The 20,000-nt window shown below is 25.1% G+C and overlaps 1 protein-coding gene and 1 long non-coding RNA gene across 2 annotated transcripts in view; both read left to right on the top strand.

Annotated features, from left to right (window-relative positions):
* Positions 1–14,336, top strand: part of LOC130796803 (uncharacterized) — a 14,906-nt gene extending 570 nt beyond the window's left edge. The window contains exons 1-8 of the long non-coding RNA XR_009038755.1: positions 1–1,100; positions 3,554–4,127; positions 4,633–4,744; positions 5,217–8,858; positions 9,367–9,478; positions 9,951–13,136; positions 13,495–13,598; positions 14,101–14,336. The exon at positions 1–1,100 is cut by the window's left edge and continues 570 nt beyond it. This is a non-coding gene — a long non-coding RNA (uncharacterized LOC130796803). The remainder of the gene's footprint in view (positions 1,101–3,553; positions 4,128–4,632; positions 4,745–5,216; positions 8,859–9,366; positions 9,479–9,950; positions 13,137–13,494; positions 13,599–14,100) is intronic.
* Positions 1–20,000, top strand: part of LOC130828704 (uncharacterized) — a 33,093-nt gene that overhangs the window by 11,768 nt on the left and 1,325 nt on the right. Inside the window, exon 7 of the mRNA XM_057694666.1 lies at positions 19,768–20,000. This exon is cut by the window's right edge and continues 1,325 nt beyond it. Coding sequence (XP_057550649.1) covers positions 19,768–19,889 — 122 coding nt within the window. The 3' untranslated portion in view covers positions 19,890–20,000. The remainder of the gene's footprint in view (positions 1–19,767) is intronic.

The following is a 20,000-nucleotide window of genomic DNA, read 5'->3' as shown; positions in this document are numbered from 1 at the left end:
CTTTGTGATTGCGTTTGTGTTTGTGATTGTGATTGTGTTTGTGTTTGTGTTTGTGTTTGTGTTTATGTTTGGGTTTGGGATTGTGATTGTGATTGTGATTGTGATTGTGTTTGTGTTTGTGTTTGTGTTTGTGTTTGTGATTGTGTTTATGTTTGTGTTTGTGTTTGTGTTTGTGTTTGTGTTTGTGTTTGTGTTTCTGATTGTGATTATGATTGTGATTGTGACTGTAATTAGTATTGTGATTGTGATTGATTGTAATTGTGATTGTTATTATTATTGTTATTATTTTTATTGTTATTATTATTATTATTATTATTATTATAATAATTATTATTATTAATTTTACTATGGTTATTTTTTGAAGGATATTGTCCTCTTCCCTTTGCTTCCTTTTGATTTATCTTTTCATTAATTTTTTTTATATTTACTAAACAACTAGGATAAGTTTATCAGAGTACCAGACAAGATAACGTCCAACAACCAGTTTCAAATCAGCAATTCAACAGAGAGAACATCTTCAACTTCGACGGCACGCCACCAGGATCGCCACCAGGATCGCCACCAGCTAAGTGCATTTTCCTCTTCCGTTTTCTTCCTTTCATTAATCTTTTTATTTATTTTTTTTATATTTACTTATTGTGTTATTATTATTATTATTATTATTATTATTATTATTATTATTATTATTATTATTATTATTATTATTATTATTTATTATTATTATTATTATTATTATTATTATTATTATTATTATTATTATTATTGTTATTATTATTATTATTAATGTTATTCTTGTAATTATTATTTTTATTATTGTTATTATAGTTATTATTATTGTTATTATTATTATTATTATTATTATTATTATTATTATTATTATTATTATTTTTGCTATGGTTATTTTTGGAAGGGCATTGTCCTCTTCCTTTTTCTTCCTTTTGATTTATATTTTCATTAATTTTTTTTTATATTTTACTTAACAACTAAGATCAGTTTATTGGAGTATCAGACAAGATAACGACCGACAACCAGTTTCAAATCAGCAATTCAACAGAGAAAACATCTTCAACTTCGACGGCACGCCTCCAGGATCGCCACCAGTTAAGTGCATTTTCCTCTTCCGCTTTCTTCCTTTCATTGATCTTTTTATTTATTTTTTTTTATAATTACTTTTTGTGATTGTGATTATGATTACGATTGTGATTGTGTTTGTGATTGTGTTTGTGTTTGTGTTTGTGTTTGTGTTAGTGTTTTTGATTGCGTTTGTGATTGCGTTTATGATTGCGTTTGTGATTGCGTTTGTGTTTGTGTTTGTGTTTGTGTTTGTGTTTGTGTTTGTGTTTGTGTTTGTGGTTGTGTTTGTGATTTTGTTTGTGATTGCGTTTGTTATTGCGTTTGTGTTAGTGATTGTGTTTGTGTTGGTGATTGTGATTGTGTTTGTGTTTGTATTTGTGTTTGTGTTTGTGTTTGAGATTGGGAGTGGGATTGGGATTGGGATTGTGTTTGTAATTGTGTTTGTGTTTCTATTTGTGTTTGTGATTGTGTTTGTGTTTGTGTTTGTGTTTGTGATTTTGATTGCGTTTGTGATTGCGTTTGTGTTTGTGTTTAGGTTTTATGTTTGTGTTTGTGTTTGTGTTAGTGATTGCGTTTGTGATGCGTTTGTGTTTGTGTTTGTGATTGTGATTGTGATTGTGTTTGTGTTTGTGATTGTGATTGTGACTGTGTTTGTGTTTGTGTTTGTGTTTGTGTTTGTGTTTCTGATTGTGATTGTGATTGTGACTGTAATTGTGATTGTGATTGTGATTGATTGTAATTGTGATTGTTATTGTTATTATTTTTATTGTTATTAATATTATTGTTATTATTATTATTATTATTATTATTATTATTATTTTTTTTTTTTTTACTGTGGTTATTTTTGGAAGGGCATTTTCCTCTTCCCTTTGCTTCCTTTTGATTTATCTTTTCATTAATTTTTTTATTACTTACTTAACAACTAGGATCAGTTGATCGGAGTACCAGACAAGATAACGACCGACAACTAGTTTCAAATTAGCAATTCAACAGAGAGAACATCTTCAACTTCGACGGTACGCCACCAGGATCGCCACTAGCTAAGTGCTTTTTCCTCTTCCGTTTTCTTCCTTTCATTGATCTTTTTATTTATTTTTTTTATATTAATTATTGTGTTATTATTGTTATTATTATTGTTGTTATTTTTATTATTATTATTATTATTATTATTATTATTATTCTTGTTATTATTGTAATTATTATTTTTATTATTGTTATTATTATTATTATTATTATTATTATTATTATTATTTTACTATGGTTATTTTTGGAAGGGCATTGTCCTCTTCTCTTTACTTCGTTTTCATTTATCTTTTTATTAATTTTTTTTTATATTTACTTAACAACTAGGATCTGTTTATCGGAATACCAGACAAGATAACGTCTGACAACCAGTTTCAAATGAGCAATTCTACAGAGAGAACATCTTCAACTTCGACGGCACGCCACCAGGATCGCCACCAGCTAAGTGAATTTTCTTCTTCCGTTTTCTTCCTTTCATTGATCTTTTTATTTTTTTTTATATTTACTTATTGTGTTATTATTAGTATTATTATTATTATTATTATTATTATTATTATTATTATTATTATTATTATTACTATGGTTATTTTTAGAAGGACATTGTCCTCTTCACTTTGCTTCCTTTTGATTTATCTTTACATTATTTTTTTTTTAATATTTACTTAACAACTATGATTAGTTTTTCGGAGTACCAGAAAAGATAACGTCCGACAACCAGTTTTAAATCAGCAATTGAACAGAGAGTACATCTTCATCTTCGACGGCACGCCACCAGTATCACCACCAGCTAAGTGCATTTTCCTCTTCCGTTTTCTTACTTTTATTGATGTTTTTGTTTATTTTTTTTATAATTACTTTTTGTGATTGTGATTGTGATTATGATTGTAATTGTGTTTGTGTTTGTGTTTGTGTTTGTGACTGATTGTGATTGTGATTGTGATTTTGATTGTGTTTGTGATTGCGTTTATGATTGCGTTTGTGTTTGTGTTTGTGTTTGTGTTTGTGATTGTGTTTGTGATTGCGTTTGTGATTGCGTTTGTGTTTGTGATTGTTTTTGTGTTTGTGTTTGGGTTTGGGCTTGGGTTTGGGATTGGGATTGGGATTGAGTTTTGGTTTGTGTTTGTGTTTGTGTTTGTGTTTGTGTTTGTGTTTGTGATTGTGATTGTGTTTGTGTTTGTGTTTGTGTTTGTCTTTGTGATTGTGACTGTAATTTGATTGTGATTGTGATTGATTGTAATTGTGATTGTTATTATTGTTGTAATTATTTTTATTGTTATTAATATTATTATTATTATTATTATTATTATTATTATTATTATTATTATTATTATTATTATTATCATTAGTATTATTATTATTTTTACTATGGTTATTTTTGGAAGGGCATTGTCCTGTTCCCTTTGCTTCCTTTTGATTTATCTTTTCATTAATTTTTTTATATTTACTAAACAATTAGGATCAATTTATTGGAGTACCAGACAAGATAACGTCCGACAACCAGTTTTAAATCAGCAATTCAACAGAGAGAACATCTTCAACTTCGACGGCACGCCACCAGCTAAGTGAATTTTCCTCTTCCATTTTCTTCCTTTCGTTGTTCTTTTTATTTATTTTTTTTAATATTTACTTATTGTGTTATTATTATTGTTATTATTATTATTATTATTATTATTATTATTATATATTATTATTATAATTGTTATTATAATTATTATTATTGTTATTATTGTAATTATTATTTTTATTATTGTTGTTGTTATTATTATTATTATTATTATTATTATTATTATTATTATTATTATTATTATTGTTATTATTATTTTTACTATGGTTATTTTTGGAAAGGCATTGTCCTTTTCACTTTGCTTCCTTTTGATTTATCTTTTCATTAATTTTTTTTAATATTTACTTAACAACTACGATCAGTTTATTGGAGTATCACACAAGATAACGGCCGACAACCAGTTTCATTTCAATATAGAGAACATCTTCAACTTCGACGGCACGCCACCAGAATCGCCACCAGCTAAGTGAATTTTCCTCTTTCCTTTTCTTCCTTTCATTGATCTTTTTATTTATTTTTTTTATATTTACTTATTGTGTTATTATTGTTATTATTATTGTTATTATTATTCTTATTATTTTTATTACTATTATTATTATTATTATTATTATTATTATTATTATTATTATTATTATTATTATTATTATTATTATTGTTATTATTGTAATTATTTTTATTATTATTATTTATTATTATTATTATTAGTATTATTATATTATTATTATTATTATTATTATTATTGTTATTATTGTAATTATTATTGTTATTATTGTAATTATTATTTTTATTATTGTTGTTGTTATTATTATTATATTATTATTATTATTATTATTATTATTATTATTATTATTATTGTTATTATTATTTTTACTATTGTTATTTTTGGAAAGGCATTGTCCTTTTCCCTTTGCTTCCTTTTGATTTATCTTTTCATTAATTTTTTTTAATATTTACTTAACAACTACGATCAGTTTATTGGAGTATCACACAAGATAACGACCGACAACCAGTTTCAAATCAGCAATTCAATAGAGAGAACATCTTCAACTTCGACGGCACGCCACCAGAATCGCCACCAGCTAAGTGAATTTTCTCTTTCCTTTTCTTCCTTTCATTGATCTTTTTATTTATTTTTTTTATATTTACTTATTGTGTTATTATTGTTATTATTATTGTTATTATTATTCTTATTATTTTTATTACTATTATTATTATTATTTTTATTTTTATTATTATTATTATTATTATTATTGTTATTATTGTAATTATTTTTATTATTATTATTTATTATTATTATTATTATTATTATTATTATTATTATTATTATTATATTATTATTATTATTATTATTATTATTGTTATTATTGTAATTATTATTGTTATTATTGTAATTATTATTTTTATTATTGTTGTTGTTATTATTATTATTATTATTATTATTATTATTATTATTATTTTTACTATGGTTATTTTTGGAAGGGCATTGTCCTCTTTCCTTTGCTTCCTTTTGATTTATCTTTTCATTAATTTTTTTTTATATTTACTTAACAACTAGGATCAGTTTATCGGAGTACCAGACAAGATAACGTCCGACAAACAGTTTCAATTCAGCAATTCAACAGAGAGTACATCTTCAACTTCGACGGCACGCCAGCAGGATCGCCACCAGCTAAATGCATTTTCCTCTTCCGTTTTCTTCCTTTCATTGATGTTTTTATTTATTTTTTTTATAATTACTTTTTGTGATCGTGATTGTGATTATGATTGTAATTGTGTGTTTGTGTTTGTGTTTGTGATTGTGATTGTGATTTTGATTGTGTTTGTGATTGCGTTTATGATTGCGTTTGTGTTTGTGATTGTGTTTGTGTTTGTGTTTGTGTTTGTGATTGTGTTTGCGATTGCGTTTGTGTTTGTGTTTGTGTTTGTGATTGTGTTTGTGTTTGTGTTTGTGCTTGTGTTTGTGTTTGTGTTTCTAATTGTGTTTGTGATTGTGATTATGATTGTCATTGTGACTGTAATTGTAATTGTGATTGTGATTGTGATTGATTGTAATTGTGATTGTGATTGATTGTAATTGTGATTGTTATTATTATTGTTATTGTTTTTATTGTTATTATTATTATTATTATTATTATTATTATAATTTTTACTGTGGTTATTTTTGGAAGGGCATTGTCCTCTTCTCTTTTCTTCCTTTTGATTTATCTTTTTATTAATTTTTTTTATATTTACTAAACAACTAGGATCAGTTTATCGGAGTACCAGACAAGATAACGTCCGACAACCAGTTTCAAATCAGCAATTCAACAGAGAGAACATCTTCAACTTCGACGGCACGCGACCAGGATCGCCACCAGCTAAATGAATTTTTCTCTTCCGTTTTCTTCCTTTCATTGATCTTTTTATTTATTTTCTTTTATATTTACTTATTGTTATTATTTATACTATTGTTATTATTTATATTATTATTATTATTATTATTATTATTATTATTATTAATATTATTATTATTATTATTGTTATTGTTATTATTTTTGTTATTGTTATTCTTATTGTTATTATTATTATGATTATTATTATTATTATTATTATTATTATTATTATTAATATTATTTTTACTATGGTTATTTTTGGAAGGGCATTGTCCTCTTTCCTTTGCTTCCTTTTGATTTATCTTTTCATTAATTTTTTTTTATATTTACTAAACAACTAGGATCAGTTTATCGGAGTACCAGACAAGATAACGTCCGACAACCAGTTTCAAATCAGCAATTCAACAGAGAGAACATCTTCAACTTCGACGGCACGCGACCAGGATCGCCACCAGCTAAATGAATTTTTCTCTTCCGTTTTCTTCCTTTCATTGATCTTTTTATTTATTTTCTTTTATATTTACTTATTGTTATTATTTATACTATTGTTATTATTATTATTATTATTATTATTATTATTATTATTATTATTATTATTATTATTATTATTATTATTATTGTTATTGTTATTCTTTTTGTTATTGTTATTCTTATTGTTATTATTATTATTATTATTATTATTATTTTTACGATGGTTATTTTTGGAATGGCATTATCCTCTTTTCTTTGCTTCCTTTTGATTTATCTTTTCATTAATTTTTTTTTATATTTACTTAACAACTAGGATCAGTTTATCGGAGTACCAGACAAGATAACGTTCGACAACCAGTTTCAAATCAGCAATTTAACAGAGAGTACATCTTCAACTTCGACGGCACGCCAGCAGGATCGCCACCAGCTAAATGCATTTTCCTCTTCCGTTTTCTTCCTTTCATTGATGTTTTTATTTATTTTTTTTATAATTACTTTTTGTGATCGTGATTGTGATTATGATTGTAATTGTGTGTTTGTGTTTGTGTTTGTGATTGTGATTGTGATTGTGATTTTGATTGTGTTTGTGATTGCGTTTATGATTGCGTTTGTGTTTGTGATTGTGTTTGTGTTTGTGTTTGTGTTTGTGATTGTGTTTGCGGTTGCGTTTGTGTTTGTGTTTGTGTTTGTGATTGTTTTGTGTTTGTGTTTGTGCTTGTGTTTGTGTTTGTGTTTCTAATTGTGTTTGTGATTGTGATTATGATTATCATTGTGACTGTAATTGTAATTGTGATTGTGATTGATTGTAATTGTGATTGTGATTGATTGTAATTGTGATTGTTATTATTATTATTATTTTTATTGTTATTATTATTATTATTATTATTATTATTATTATTATAATTTTTACTGTGGTTATTTTTGGAAGGGCATTGTCCTCTTCTCTTTTCTTCCTTTTGATTTATCTTTTTATTAATTTTTTTTATATTTACTAAACAACTAGGATCAGTTTATCGGAGTACCAGACAAGATAACGTCCGACAACCAGTTTTAAATCAGCAATTGAACAGAGAGTACATCTTCATCTTCGACGGCACGCCACCAGTATCACCACCAGCTAAGTGCATTTTCCTCTTCCGTTTTCTTACTTTTATTGATGTTTTTGTTTATTTTTTTTATAATTACTTTTTGTGATTGTGATTGTGATTATGATTGTAATTGTGTTTGTGTTTGTGTTTGTGTTTGTGACTGATTGTGATTGTGATTGTGATTTTGATTGTGTTTGTGATTGCGTTTATGATTGCGTTTGTGTTTATGTTTGTGTTTGTGTTTGTGATTGTGTTTGTGATTGCGTTTGTGATTGCGTTTGTGTTTGTGATTGTTTTTGTGTTTGTGTTTGGGTTTGGGCTTGGGTTTGGGATTGGGATTGGGATTGAGTTTTGGTTTGTGTTTGTGTTTGTGTTTGTGTTTGTGTTTGTGTTTGTGATTGTGATTGTGTTTGTGTTTGTGTTTGTGTTTGTCTTTGTGATTGTGACTGTAATTTGATTGTGATTGTGATTGATTGTAATTGTGATTGTTATTATTGTTGTAATTATTTTTATTGTTATTAATATTATTATTATTATTATTATTATTATTATTATTATTATTATTATTATTATTATTATTATCATTAGTATTATTATTATTTTTACTATGGTTATTTTTGGAAGGGCATTGTCCTGTTCCCTTTGCTTCCTTTTGATTTATCTTTTCATTAATTTTTTTATATTTACTAAACAATTAGGATCAATTTATTGGAGTACCAGACAAGATAACGTCCGACAACCAGTTTTAAATCAGCAATTCAACAGAGAGAACATCTTCAACTTCGACGGCACGCCACCAGCTAAGTGAATTTTCCTCTTCCATTTTCTTCCTTTCGTTGTTCTTTTTATTTATTTTTTTTAATATTTACTTATTGTGTTATTATTATTGTTATTATTATTATTATTATTATTATTATATATTATTATTATAATTGTTATTATAATTATTATTATTGTTATTATTGTAATTATTATTTTTATTATTGTTGTTATTATTATTATTATTATTATTATTATTATTATTATTATTATTATTATTATTATTGTTATTATTATTTTTACTATGGTTATTTTTGGAAAGGCATTGTCCTTTTCACTTTGCTTCCTTTTGATTTATCTTTTCATTAATTTTTTTTAATATTTACTTAACAACTACGATCAGTTTATTGGAGTATCACACAAGATAACGACCGACAACCAGTTTCATTTCAATATAGAGAACATCTTCAACTTCGACGGCACGCCACCAGAATCGCCACCAGCTAAGTGAATTTTCCTCTTTCCTTTTCTTCCTTTCATTGATCTTTTTATTTATTTTTTTTATATTTACTTATTGTGTTATTATTGTTATTATTATTGTTATTATTATTCTTATTATTTTTATTACTATTATTATTATTATTATTATTATTATTATTATTATTATTATTATTATTATTATTATTATTATTGTTATTATTGTAATTATTTTTATTATTATTATTTATTATTATTATTATTAGTATTATTATATTATTATTATTATTATTATTATTATTGTTATTATTGTAATTATTATTGTTATTATTGTAATTATTATTTTTATTATTGTTGTTGTTATTATTATTATATTATTATTATTATTATTATTATTATTATTATTATTATTATTATTATTGTTATTATTATTTTTACTATTGTTATTTTTGGAAAGGCATTGTCCTTTTCCCTTTGCTTCCTTTTGATTTATCTTTTCATTAATTTTTTTTAATATTTACTTAACAACTACGATCAGTTTATTGGAGTATCACACAAGATAACGACCGACAACCAGTTTCAAATCAGCAATTCAATAGAGAGAACATCTTCAACTTCGACGGCACGCCACCAGAATCGCCACCAGCTAAGTGAATTTTCTCTTTCCTTTTCTTCCTTTCATTGATCTTTTTATTTATTTTTTTTATATTTACTTATTGTGTTATTATTGTTATTATTATTGTTATTATTATTCTTATTATTTTTATTACTATTATTATTATTATTTTTATTTTTATTATTATTATTATTATTATTATTATTGTTATTATTGTAATTATTTTTATTATTATTATTTATTATTATTATTATTATCATTATTATTATTATTATTATTATATTATTATTATTATTATTATTATTATTGTTATTATTGTAATTATTATTGTTATTATTGTAATTATTATTTTTATTATTGTTGTTGTTATTATTATTATTATTATTATTATTATTATTATTATTATTTTTACTATGGTTATTTTTGGAAGGGCATTGTCCTCTTTCCTTTGCTTCCTTTTGATTTATCTTTTCATTAATTTTTTTTTATATTTACTTAACAACTAGGATCAGTTTATCGGAGTACCAGACAAGATAACGTCCGACAAACAGTTTCAATTCAGCAATTCAACAGAGAGTACATCTTCAACTTCGACGGCACGCCAGCAGGATCGCCACCAGCTAAATGCATTTTCCTCTTCCGTTTTCTTCCTTTCATTGATGTTTTTATTTATTTTTTTTATAATTACTTTTTGTGATCGTGATTGTGATTATGATTGTAATTGTGTGTTTGTGTTTGTGTTTGTGATTGTGATTGTGATTGTGATTTTGATTGTGTTTGTGATTGCGTTTATGATTGCGTTTGTGTTTGTGATTGTGTTTGTGTTTGTGTTTGTGTTTGTGATTGTGTTTGCGATTGCGTTTGTGTTTGTGTTTGTGTTTGTGATTGTGTTTGTGTTTGTGTTTGTGCTTGTGTTTGTGTTTGTGTTTCTAATTGTGTTTGTGATTGTGATTATGATTGTCATTGTGACTGTAATTGTAATTGTGATTGTGATTGTGATTGATTGTAATTGTGATTGTGATTGATTGTAATTGTGATTGTTATTATTATTGTTATTGTTTTTATTGTTATTATTATTATTATTATTATTATTATTATAATTTTTACTGTGGTTATTTTTGGAAGGGCATTGTCCTCTTCTCTTTTCTTCCTTTTGATTTATCTTTTTATTAATTTTTTTTATATTTACTAAACAACTAGGATCAGTTTATCGGAGTACCAGACAAGATAACGTCCGACAACCAGTTTCAAATCAGCAATTCAACAGAGAGAACATCTTCAACTTCGACGGCACGCGACCAGGATCGCCACCAGCTAAATGAATTTTTCTCTTCCGTTTTCTTCCTTTCATTGATCTTTTTATTTATTTTCTTTTATATTTACTTATTGTTATTATTTATACTATTGTTATTATTTATATTATTATTATTATTATTATTATTATTATTATTATTATTAATATTATTATTATTATTATTGTTATTGTTATTATTTTTGTTATTGTTATTCTTATTGTTATTATTATTATGATTATTATTATTATTATTATTATTATTATTATTATTAATATTATTTTTACTATGGTTATTTTTGGAAGGGCATTGTCCTCTTTCCTTTGCTTCCTTTTGATTTATCTTTTCATTAATTTTTTTTTATATTTACTAAACAACTAGGATCAGTTTATCGGAGTACCAGACAAGATAACGTCCGACAACCAGTTTCAAATCAGCAATTCAACAGAGAGAACATCTTCAACTTCGACGGCACGCGACCAGGATCGCCACCAGCTAAATGAATTTTTCTCTTCCGTTTTCTTCCTTTCATTGATCTTTTTATTTATTTTCTTTTATATTTACTTATTGTTATTATTTATACTATTGTTATTATTATTATTATTATTATTATTATTATTATTATTATTATTATTATTATTATTATTATTAATATTATTATTATTATTATTGTTATTGTTATTCTTTTTGTTATTGTTATTCTTATTGTTATTATTATTATTATTATTATTATTATTTTTACGATGGTTATTTTTGGAATGGCATTATCCTCTTTTCTTTGCTTCCTTTTGATTTATCTTTTCATTAATTTTTTTTTATATTTACTTAACAACTAGGATCAGTTTATCGGAGTACCAGACAAGATAACGTTCGACAACCAGTTTCAAATCAGCAATTTAACAGAGAGTACATCTTCAACTTCGACGGCACGCCAGCAGGATCGCCACCAGCTAAATGCATTTTCCTCTTCCGTTTTCTTCCTTTCATTGATGTTTTTATTTATTTTTTTTATAATTACTTTTTGTGATCGTGATTGTGATTATGATTGTAATTGTGTGTTTGTGTTTGTGTTTGTGATTGTGATTGTGATTGTGATTTTGATTGTGTTTGTGATTGCGTTTATGATTGCGTTTGTGTTTGTGATTGTGTTTGTGTTTGTGTTTGTGTTTGTGATTGTGTTTGCGGTTGCGTTTGTGTTTGTGTTTGTGTTTGTGATTGTTTTGTGTTTGTGTTTGTGCTTGTGTTTGTGTTTGTGTTTCTAATTGTGTTTGTGATTGTGATTATGATTATCATTGTGACTGTAATTGTAATTGTGATTGTGATTGATTGTAATTGTGATTGTGATTGATTGTAATTGTGATTGTTATTATTATTATTATTTTTATTGTTATTATTATTATTATTATTATTATTATTATTATTATAATTTTTACTGTGGTTATTTTTGGAAGGGCATTGTCCTCTTCTCTTTTCTTCCTTTTGATTTATCTTTTTATTAATTTTTTTTATATTTACTAAACAACTAGGATCAGTTTATCGGAGTACCAGACAAGATAACGTCCGACAACCAGTTTTAAATCAGCAATTGAACAGAGAGTACATCTTCATCTTCGACGGCACGCCACCAGTATCACCACCAGCTAAGTGCATTTTCCTCTTCCGTTTTCTTACTTTTATTGATGTTTTTGTTTATTTTTTTTATAATTACTTTTTGTGATTGTGATTGTGATTATGATTGTAATTGTGTTTGTGTTTGTGTTTGTGTTTGTGACTGATTGTGATTGTGATTGTGATTTTGATTGTGTTTGTGATTGCGTTTATGATTGCGTTTGTGTTTATGTTTGTGTTTGTGTTTGTGATTGTGTTTGTGATTGCGTTTGTGATTGCGTTTGTGTTTGTGATTGTTTTTGTGTTTGTGTTTGGGTTTGGGCTTGGGTTTGGGATTGGGATTGGGATTGAGTTTTGGTTTGTGTTTGTGTTTGTGTTTGTGTTTGTGATTGTGATTGTGTTTGTGTTTGTGTTTGTGTTTGTCTTTGTGATTGTGACTGTAATTTGATTGTGATTGTGATTGATTGTAATTGTGATTGTTATTATTGTTGTAATTATTTTTATTGTTATTAATATTATTATTATTATTATTATTATTATTATTATTATTATTATTATTATTATTATTATCATTAGTATTATTATTATTTTTACTATGGTTATTTTTGGAAGGGCATTGTCCTGTTCCCTTTGCTTCCTTTTGATTTATCTTTTCATTAATTTTTTTATATTTACTAAACAATTAGGATCAATTTATTGGAGTACCAGACAAGATAACGTCCGACAACCAGTTTTAAATCAGCAATTCAACAGAGAGAACATCTTCAACTTCGACGGCACGCCACCAGCTAAGTGAATTTTCCTCTTCCATTTTCTTCCTTTCGTTGTTCTTTTTATTTATTTTTTTTAATATTTACTTATTGTGTTATTATTATTGTTATTATTATTATTATTATTATTATTATATATTATTATTATAATTGTTATTATAATTATTATTATTGTTATTATTGTAATTATTATTTTTATTATTGTTGTTATTATTATTATTATTATTATTATTATTATTATTATTATTATTATTATTATTATTGTTATTATTATTTTTACTATGGTTATTTTTGGAAAGGCATTGTCCTTTTCACTTTGCTTCCTTTTGATTTATCTTTTCATTAATTTTTTTTAATATTTACTTAACAACTACGATCAGTTTATTGGAGTATCACACAAGATAACGACCGACAACCAGTTTCATTTCAATATAGAGAACATCTTCAACTTCGACGGCACGCCACCAGAATCGCCACCAGCTAAGTGAATTTTCCTCTTTCCTTTTCTTCCTTTCATTGATCTTTTTATTTATTTTTTTTATATTTACTTATTGTGTTATTATTGTTATTATTATTGTTATTATTATTCTTATTATTTTTATTACTATTATTATTATTATTATTATTATTATTATTATTATTATTATTATTATTATTATTATTATTGTTATTATTGTAATTATTTTTATTATTATTATTTATTATTATTATTATTAGTATTATTATATTATTATTATTATTATTATTATTATTGTTATTATTGTAATTATTATTGTTATTATTGTAATTATTATTTTTATTATTGTTGTTGTTATTATTATTATATTATTATTATTATTATTATTATTATTATTATTATTATTATTATTGTTATTATTATTTTTACTATTGTTATTTTTGGAAAGGCATTGTCCTTTTCCCTTTGCTTCCTTTTGATTTATCTTTTCATTAATTTTTTTTAATATTTACTTAACAACTACGATCAGTTTATTGGAGTATCACACAAGATAACGACCGACAACCAGTTTCAAATCAGCAATTCAATAGAGAGAACATCTTCAACTTCGACGGCACGCCACCAGAATCGCCACCAGCTAAGTGAATTTTCTCTTTCCTTTTCTTCCTTTCATTGATCTTTTTATTTATTTTTTTTATATTTACTTATTGTGTTATTATTGTTATTATTATTGTTATTATTATTCTTATTATTTTTATTACTATTATTATTATTATTTTTATTTTTATTATTATTATTATTATTATTATTATTGTTATTATTGTAATTATTTTTATTATTATTATTTATTATTATTATTATTATCATTATTATTATTATTATTATTATATTATTATTATTATTATTATTATTATTGTTATTATTGTAATTATTATTGTTATTATTGTAATTATTATTTTTATTATTGTTGTTGTTATTATTATTATTATTATTATTATTATTATTATTATTATTTTTACTATGGTTATTTTTGGAAGGGCATTGTCCTCTTTCCTTTGCTTCCTTTTGATTTATCTTTTCATTAATTTTTTTTTATATTTACTTAACAACTAGGATCAGTTTATCGGAGTACCAGACAAGATAACGTCCGACAAACAGTTTCAATTCAGCAATTCAACAGAGAGTACATCTTCAACTTCGACGGCACGCCAGCAGGATCGCCACCAGCTAAATGCATTTTCCTCTTCCGTTTTCTTCCTTTCATTGATGTTTTTATTTATTTTTTTTATAATTACTTTTTGTGATCGTGATTGTGATTATGATTGTAATTGTGTGTTTGTGTTTGTGTTTGTGATTGTGATTGTGATTGTGATTTTGATTGTGTTTGTGATTGCGTTTATGATTGCGTTTGTGTTTGTGATTGTGTTTGTGTTTGTGTTTGTGTTTGTGATTGTGTTTGCGATTGCGTTTGTGTTTGTGTTTGTGTTTGTGATTGTGTTTGTGTTTGTGTTTGTGCTTGTGTTTGTGTTTGTGTTTCTAATTGTGTTTGTGATTGTGATTATGATTGTCATTGTGACTGTAATTGTAATTGTGATTGTGATTGTGATTGATTGTAATTGTGATTGTGATTGATTGTAATTGTGATTGTTATTATTATTGTTATTGTTTTTATTGTTATTATTATTATTATTATTATTATTATTATAATTTTTACTGTGGTTATTTTTGGAAGGGCATTGTCCTCTTCTCTTTTCTTCCTTTTGATTTATCTTTTTATTAATTTTTTTTATATTTACTAAACAACTAGGATCAGTTTATCGGAGTACCAGACAAGATAACGTCCGACAACCAGTTTCAAATCAGCAATTCAACAGAGAGAACATCTTCAACTTCGACGGCACGCGACCAGGATCGCCACCAGCTAAATGAATTTTTCTCTTCCGTTTTCTTCCTTTCATTGATCTTTTTATTTATTTTCTTTTATATTTACTTATTGTTATTATTTATACTATTGTTATTATTTATATTATTATTATTATTATTATTATTATTATTATTATTATTAATATTATTATTATTATTATTGTTATTGTTATTATTTTTGTTATTGTTATTATTATTGTTATTATTATTATGATTATTATTATTATTATTATTATTATTATTATTAATATTATTTTTACTATGGTTATTTTTGGAAGGGCATTGTCCTCTTTCCTTTGCTTCCTTTTGATTTATCTTTTCATTAATTTTTTTTTATATTTACTAAACAACTAGGATCAGTTTATCGGAGTACCAGACAAGATAACGTCCGACAACCAGTTTCAAATCAGCAATTCAACAGAGAGAACATCTTCAACTTCGACGGCACGCGACCAGGATCGCCACCAGCTAAATGAATTTTTCTCTTCCGTTTTCTTCCTTTCATTGATCTTTTTATTTATTTTCTTTTATATTTACTTATTGTTATTATTTATACTATTGTTATTATTTATATTATTATTATTATTATTATTATTATTATTATTATTATTATTATTATTATTATTATTATTAATATTATTATTATTATTATTGTTATTGTTATTCTTTTTGTTATTGTTATTCTTATTGTTATTATTATTATTATTATTATTATTATTTTTACGATGGTTATTTTTGGAATGGCATTGTCCTCTTTTCTTTGCTTCCTTTTGATTTATCTTTTCATTAATTTTTTTTTATATTTACTTAACAACTAGGATCAGTTTATCGGAGTACCAGACAAGATAACGTTCGACAACCAGTTTCAAATCAGCAATTTAACAGAGAGTACATCTTCAACTTCGACGGCACGCCAGCAGGATCGCCACCAGCTAAATGCATTTTCCTCTTCCGTTTTCTTCCTTTCATTGATGTTTTTATTTATTTTTTTTATAATTACTTTTTGTGATCGTGATTGTGATTATGATTGTAATTGTGTGTTTGTGTTTGTGTTTGTGATTGTGATTGTGATTGTGATTTTGATTGTGTTTGTGATTGCGTTTATGATTGCGTTTGTGTTTGTGATTGTGTTTGTGTTTGTGTTTGTGTTTGTGATTGTGTTTGCGGTTGCGTTTGTGTTTGTGTTTGTGTTTGTGATTGTGTTTGTGTTTGTGTTTGTGCTTGTGTTTGTGTTTGTGTTTCTAATTGTGTTTGTGATTGTGATTATGATTATCATTGTGACTGTAATTGTAATTGTGATTGTGATTGATTGTAATTGTGATTGTTATTATTATTATTATTTTTATTGTTATTATTATTATTATTATTATTATTATTATTATTATTATTATTATAATTTTTACTGTGGTTATTTTTGGAAGGGCATTGTCCTCTTCTCTTTTCTTCCTTTTGATTTATCTTTTTATTAATTTTTTTTATATTTACTAAACAACTAGGATCAGTTTATCGGACTACCAGACAAGATAACGTCCGACAACCAGTTTCAAATCAGCAATTCAACAGAGAGAACATCTTCAACTTCGACGGCACGCGACCAGGATCGCCACCAGCTAAATGAATTTTTCTCTTCCGTTTTCTTCCTTTCATTGATCTTTTTATTTATTTTCTTTTATATTTACTTATTGTTATTATTTATACTATTGTTATTATTTATATTATTATTATTATTATTATTATTATTATTATTAATATTATTATTATTATTATTATTATTATTATTGTTATTGTTATTCTTTTTGTTATTGTTATTCTTATTGTTATTATTATTATTATTATTATTATTATTTTTACGATGGTTATTTTTGGAATGGCATTGTCCTCTTTTCTTTGCTTCCTTTTGATTTATCTTTTCATTAATTTTTTTTTATATTTACTTAACAACTAGGATCAGTTTATCGGAGTACCAGACAAGATAACGTCCGACAACCAGTTTCAAATCAGCAATTCAACAGAGAGAACATCTTCAACTTCGACGGCACGCCAGCAGCATCGCCACCAGCTAAGTGCATTTTCCTCTTCCGTTTTCTTCCTTTCATTGATGTTTTTATTTTTTTTTTAAATTACTTTTTGTGTTTGTGTTTGTGATTGTGATTGTGAATGTGATTTTGATTGTGTTTGTGATTGCGTTTATGATTGCGTTTGTGTTTGTGATTGTGTTTGTGTTTGTGTTTGTGTTTGTGATTGTGTTTGCGATTGCGTTTGTGTTTGTGTTTGTGTTTGTGATTGTGTTTGTGTTTGTGTTTGTACTTGTGTTTGTGTTTGTGTTTGTGATTGTGTTTGTGATTGTGATTATGATTGTGATTGTGACTGTAATTATGATTCTGATTGTGATTGATTGTAATTGTGATTGTGATTGATTGTAATTGTGATTGTATTTGATTGTAATTGTGATTGATATTATTATTGTTATTATTTTTATTGTTATTATTATTATTATTATTATTATTATTATTATTTTTACTGTGGTTATTTTTGGAAGGGCATTGTCCTCTTCTCTTTTCTTCCTTTTGATTTATCTTTTTATTAATTTTTTTTTATATTTACTAAACAACTAGGATCAGTTTATCGGAGTACCAGACAAGATAACGTCCGACAACCAGTTTCAAATCAGCAATTCAACAGAGAGAACATCTTCAACTTCGACGGCACGCGACCAGGATCGCTACCAGCTAAATGAATTTTTCTCTTCCGTTTTCTTCCTTTCATTGATCTTTTTATTTATTTTCTTTTATATTTACTTATTGTGTTATTATTGTTGTTATTATTGTTATTATTGTTACTATTATTATTATTATTATTATTATTATTATTATTATTATTATTATTATTATTATTAATATTATTATTATTATTATTGTTATTGTTATTATTTTTGTTATTGTTATTCTTATTGTTATTATTATTATGATTATTATTATTATTATTATTATTATTATTATTATTATTATTATTATTTTTACTATGGTTATTTTTGGAAGGGCATTGTCCTCTTTCCTTTGCTTCCTTTTGATTTATCTTTTCATTAATTTTTTTTTATATTTACTAAACAACTAGGATCAGTTTATCGGAGTACCAGACAAGATAACGTCCGACAACCAGTTTCAAATCAGCAATTCAACAGAGAGAACATCTTCAACTTCGACGGCACGCGACCAGGATCGCCACCAGCTAAATGAATTTTTCTCTTCCGTTTTCTTCCTTTCATTGATCTTTTTATTTATTTTCTTTTATATTTACTTATTGTTATTATTTATACTATTGTTATTATTATTATTATTATTATTATTATTATTATTATTATTATTATTATTATTATTATTATTATTAATATTATTATTATTATTATTGTTATTGTTATTCTTTTTGTTATTGTTATTCTTATTGTTATTATTATTATTATTATTATTATTATTATTTTTACGATGGTTATTTTTGGAATGGCATTGTCCTCTTTTCTTTGCTTCCTTTTGATTTATCTTTTCATTAATTTTTTTTTATATTTACTTAACAACTAGGATCAGTTTATCGGAGTACCAGACAAGATAACGTTCGACAACCAGTTTCAAATCAGCAATTTAACAGAGAGTACATCTTCAACTTCGACGGCACGCCAGCAGGATCGCCACCAGCTAAATGCATTTTCCTCTTCCGTTTTCTTCCTTTCATTGATGTTTTTATTTATTTTTTTTATAATTAATTTTTTGTGATCGTGATTGTGATTATGATTGTAATTGTGTGTTTGTGTTTGTGTTTGTGATTGTGATTGTGATTGTGATTTTGATTGTGTTTGTGATTGCGTTTATGATTGCGTTTGTGTTTGTGATTGTGTTTGTGTTTGTGTTTGTGTTTGTGATTGTGTTTGCGATTGCGTTTGTGTTTGTGTTTGTGTTTGTGATTGTGTTTGTGTTTGTGTTTGTGCTTGTGTTTGTGTTTGTGTTTGTGATTGTGTTTGTGATTGTGATTATGATTGTGATTGTGACTGTAATATGATTCTGATTGTGATTGATTGTAATTGTGATTGTGATTGATTGTAATTGTGATTGTTATTATTATTGTTATTATTTTTATTGTTATTAATATTATTATTATTATTATTATTATTATTATTATAATTTTTACTATGGTTATTTTTGGAAGGGCATTGTCCTCTTCTCTTTTTTTCCTTTTAATTTAACTTTTTATTAATTTTTTTTTATATTTACTAAACAGCTAGGATCAGTTTATCGGAGTACCAGACAAGATAACGTCCGACAACAAGTTTCAAATCAGCAATTCAACAGAGAGAACATCTTCAACTTCGACGGCACGCGAACAGGATCGCCACCAGCTAAATGAATTTTTCTCTTCCGTTTTCTTCCTTTCATTGATCTTTTTATTTATTTTCTTTTATATTTACTTATTGTGTTATTATTGTTGTTATTATTGTTATTATTGTTACTATTATTA

Source organism: Amaranthus tricolor, chromosome 12, assembly GCF_026212465.1.
Source record: "Amaranthus tricolor cultivar Red isolate AtriRed21 chromosome 12, ASM2621246v1, whole genome shotgun sequence".
Taxonomy (NCBI): domain Eukaryota; kingdom Viridiplantae; phylum Streptophyta; class Magnoliopsida; order Caryophyllales; family Amaranthaceae; genus Amaranthus; species Amaranthus tricolor.
This window is presented reverse-complemented; position numbering and strand designations above follow the sequence as displayed.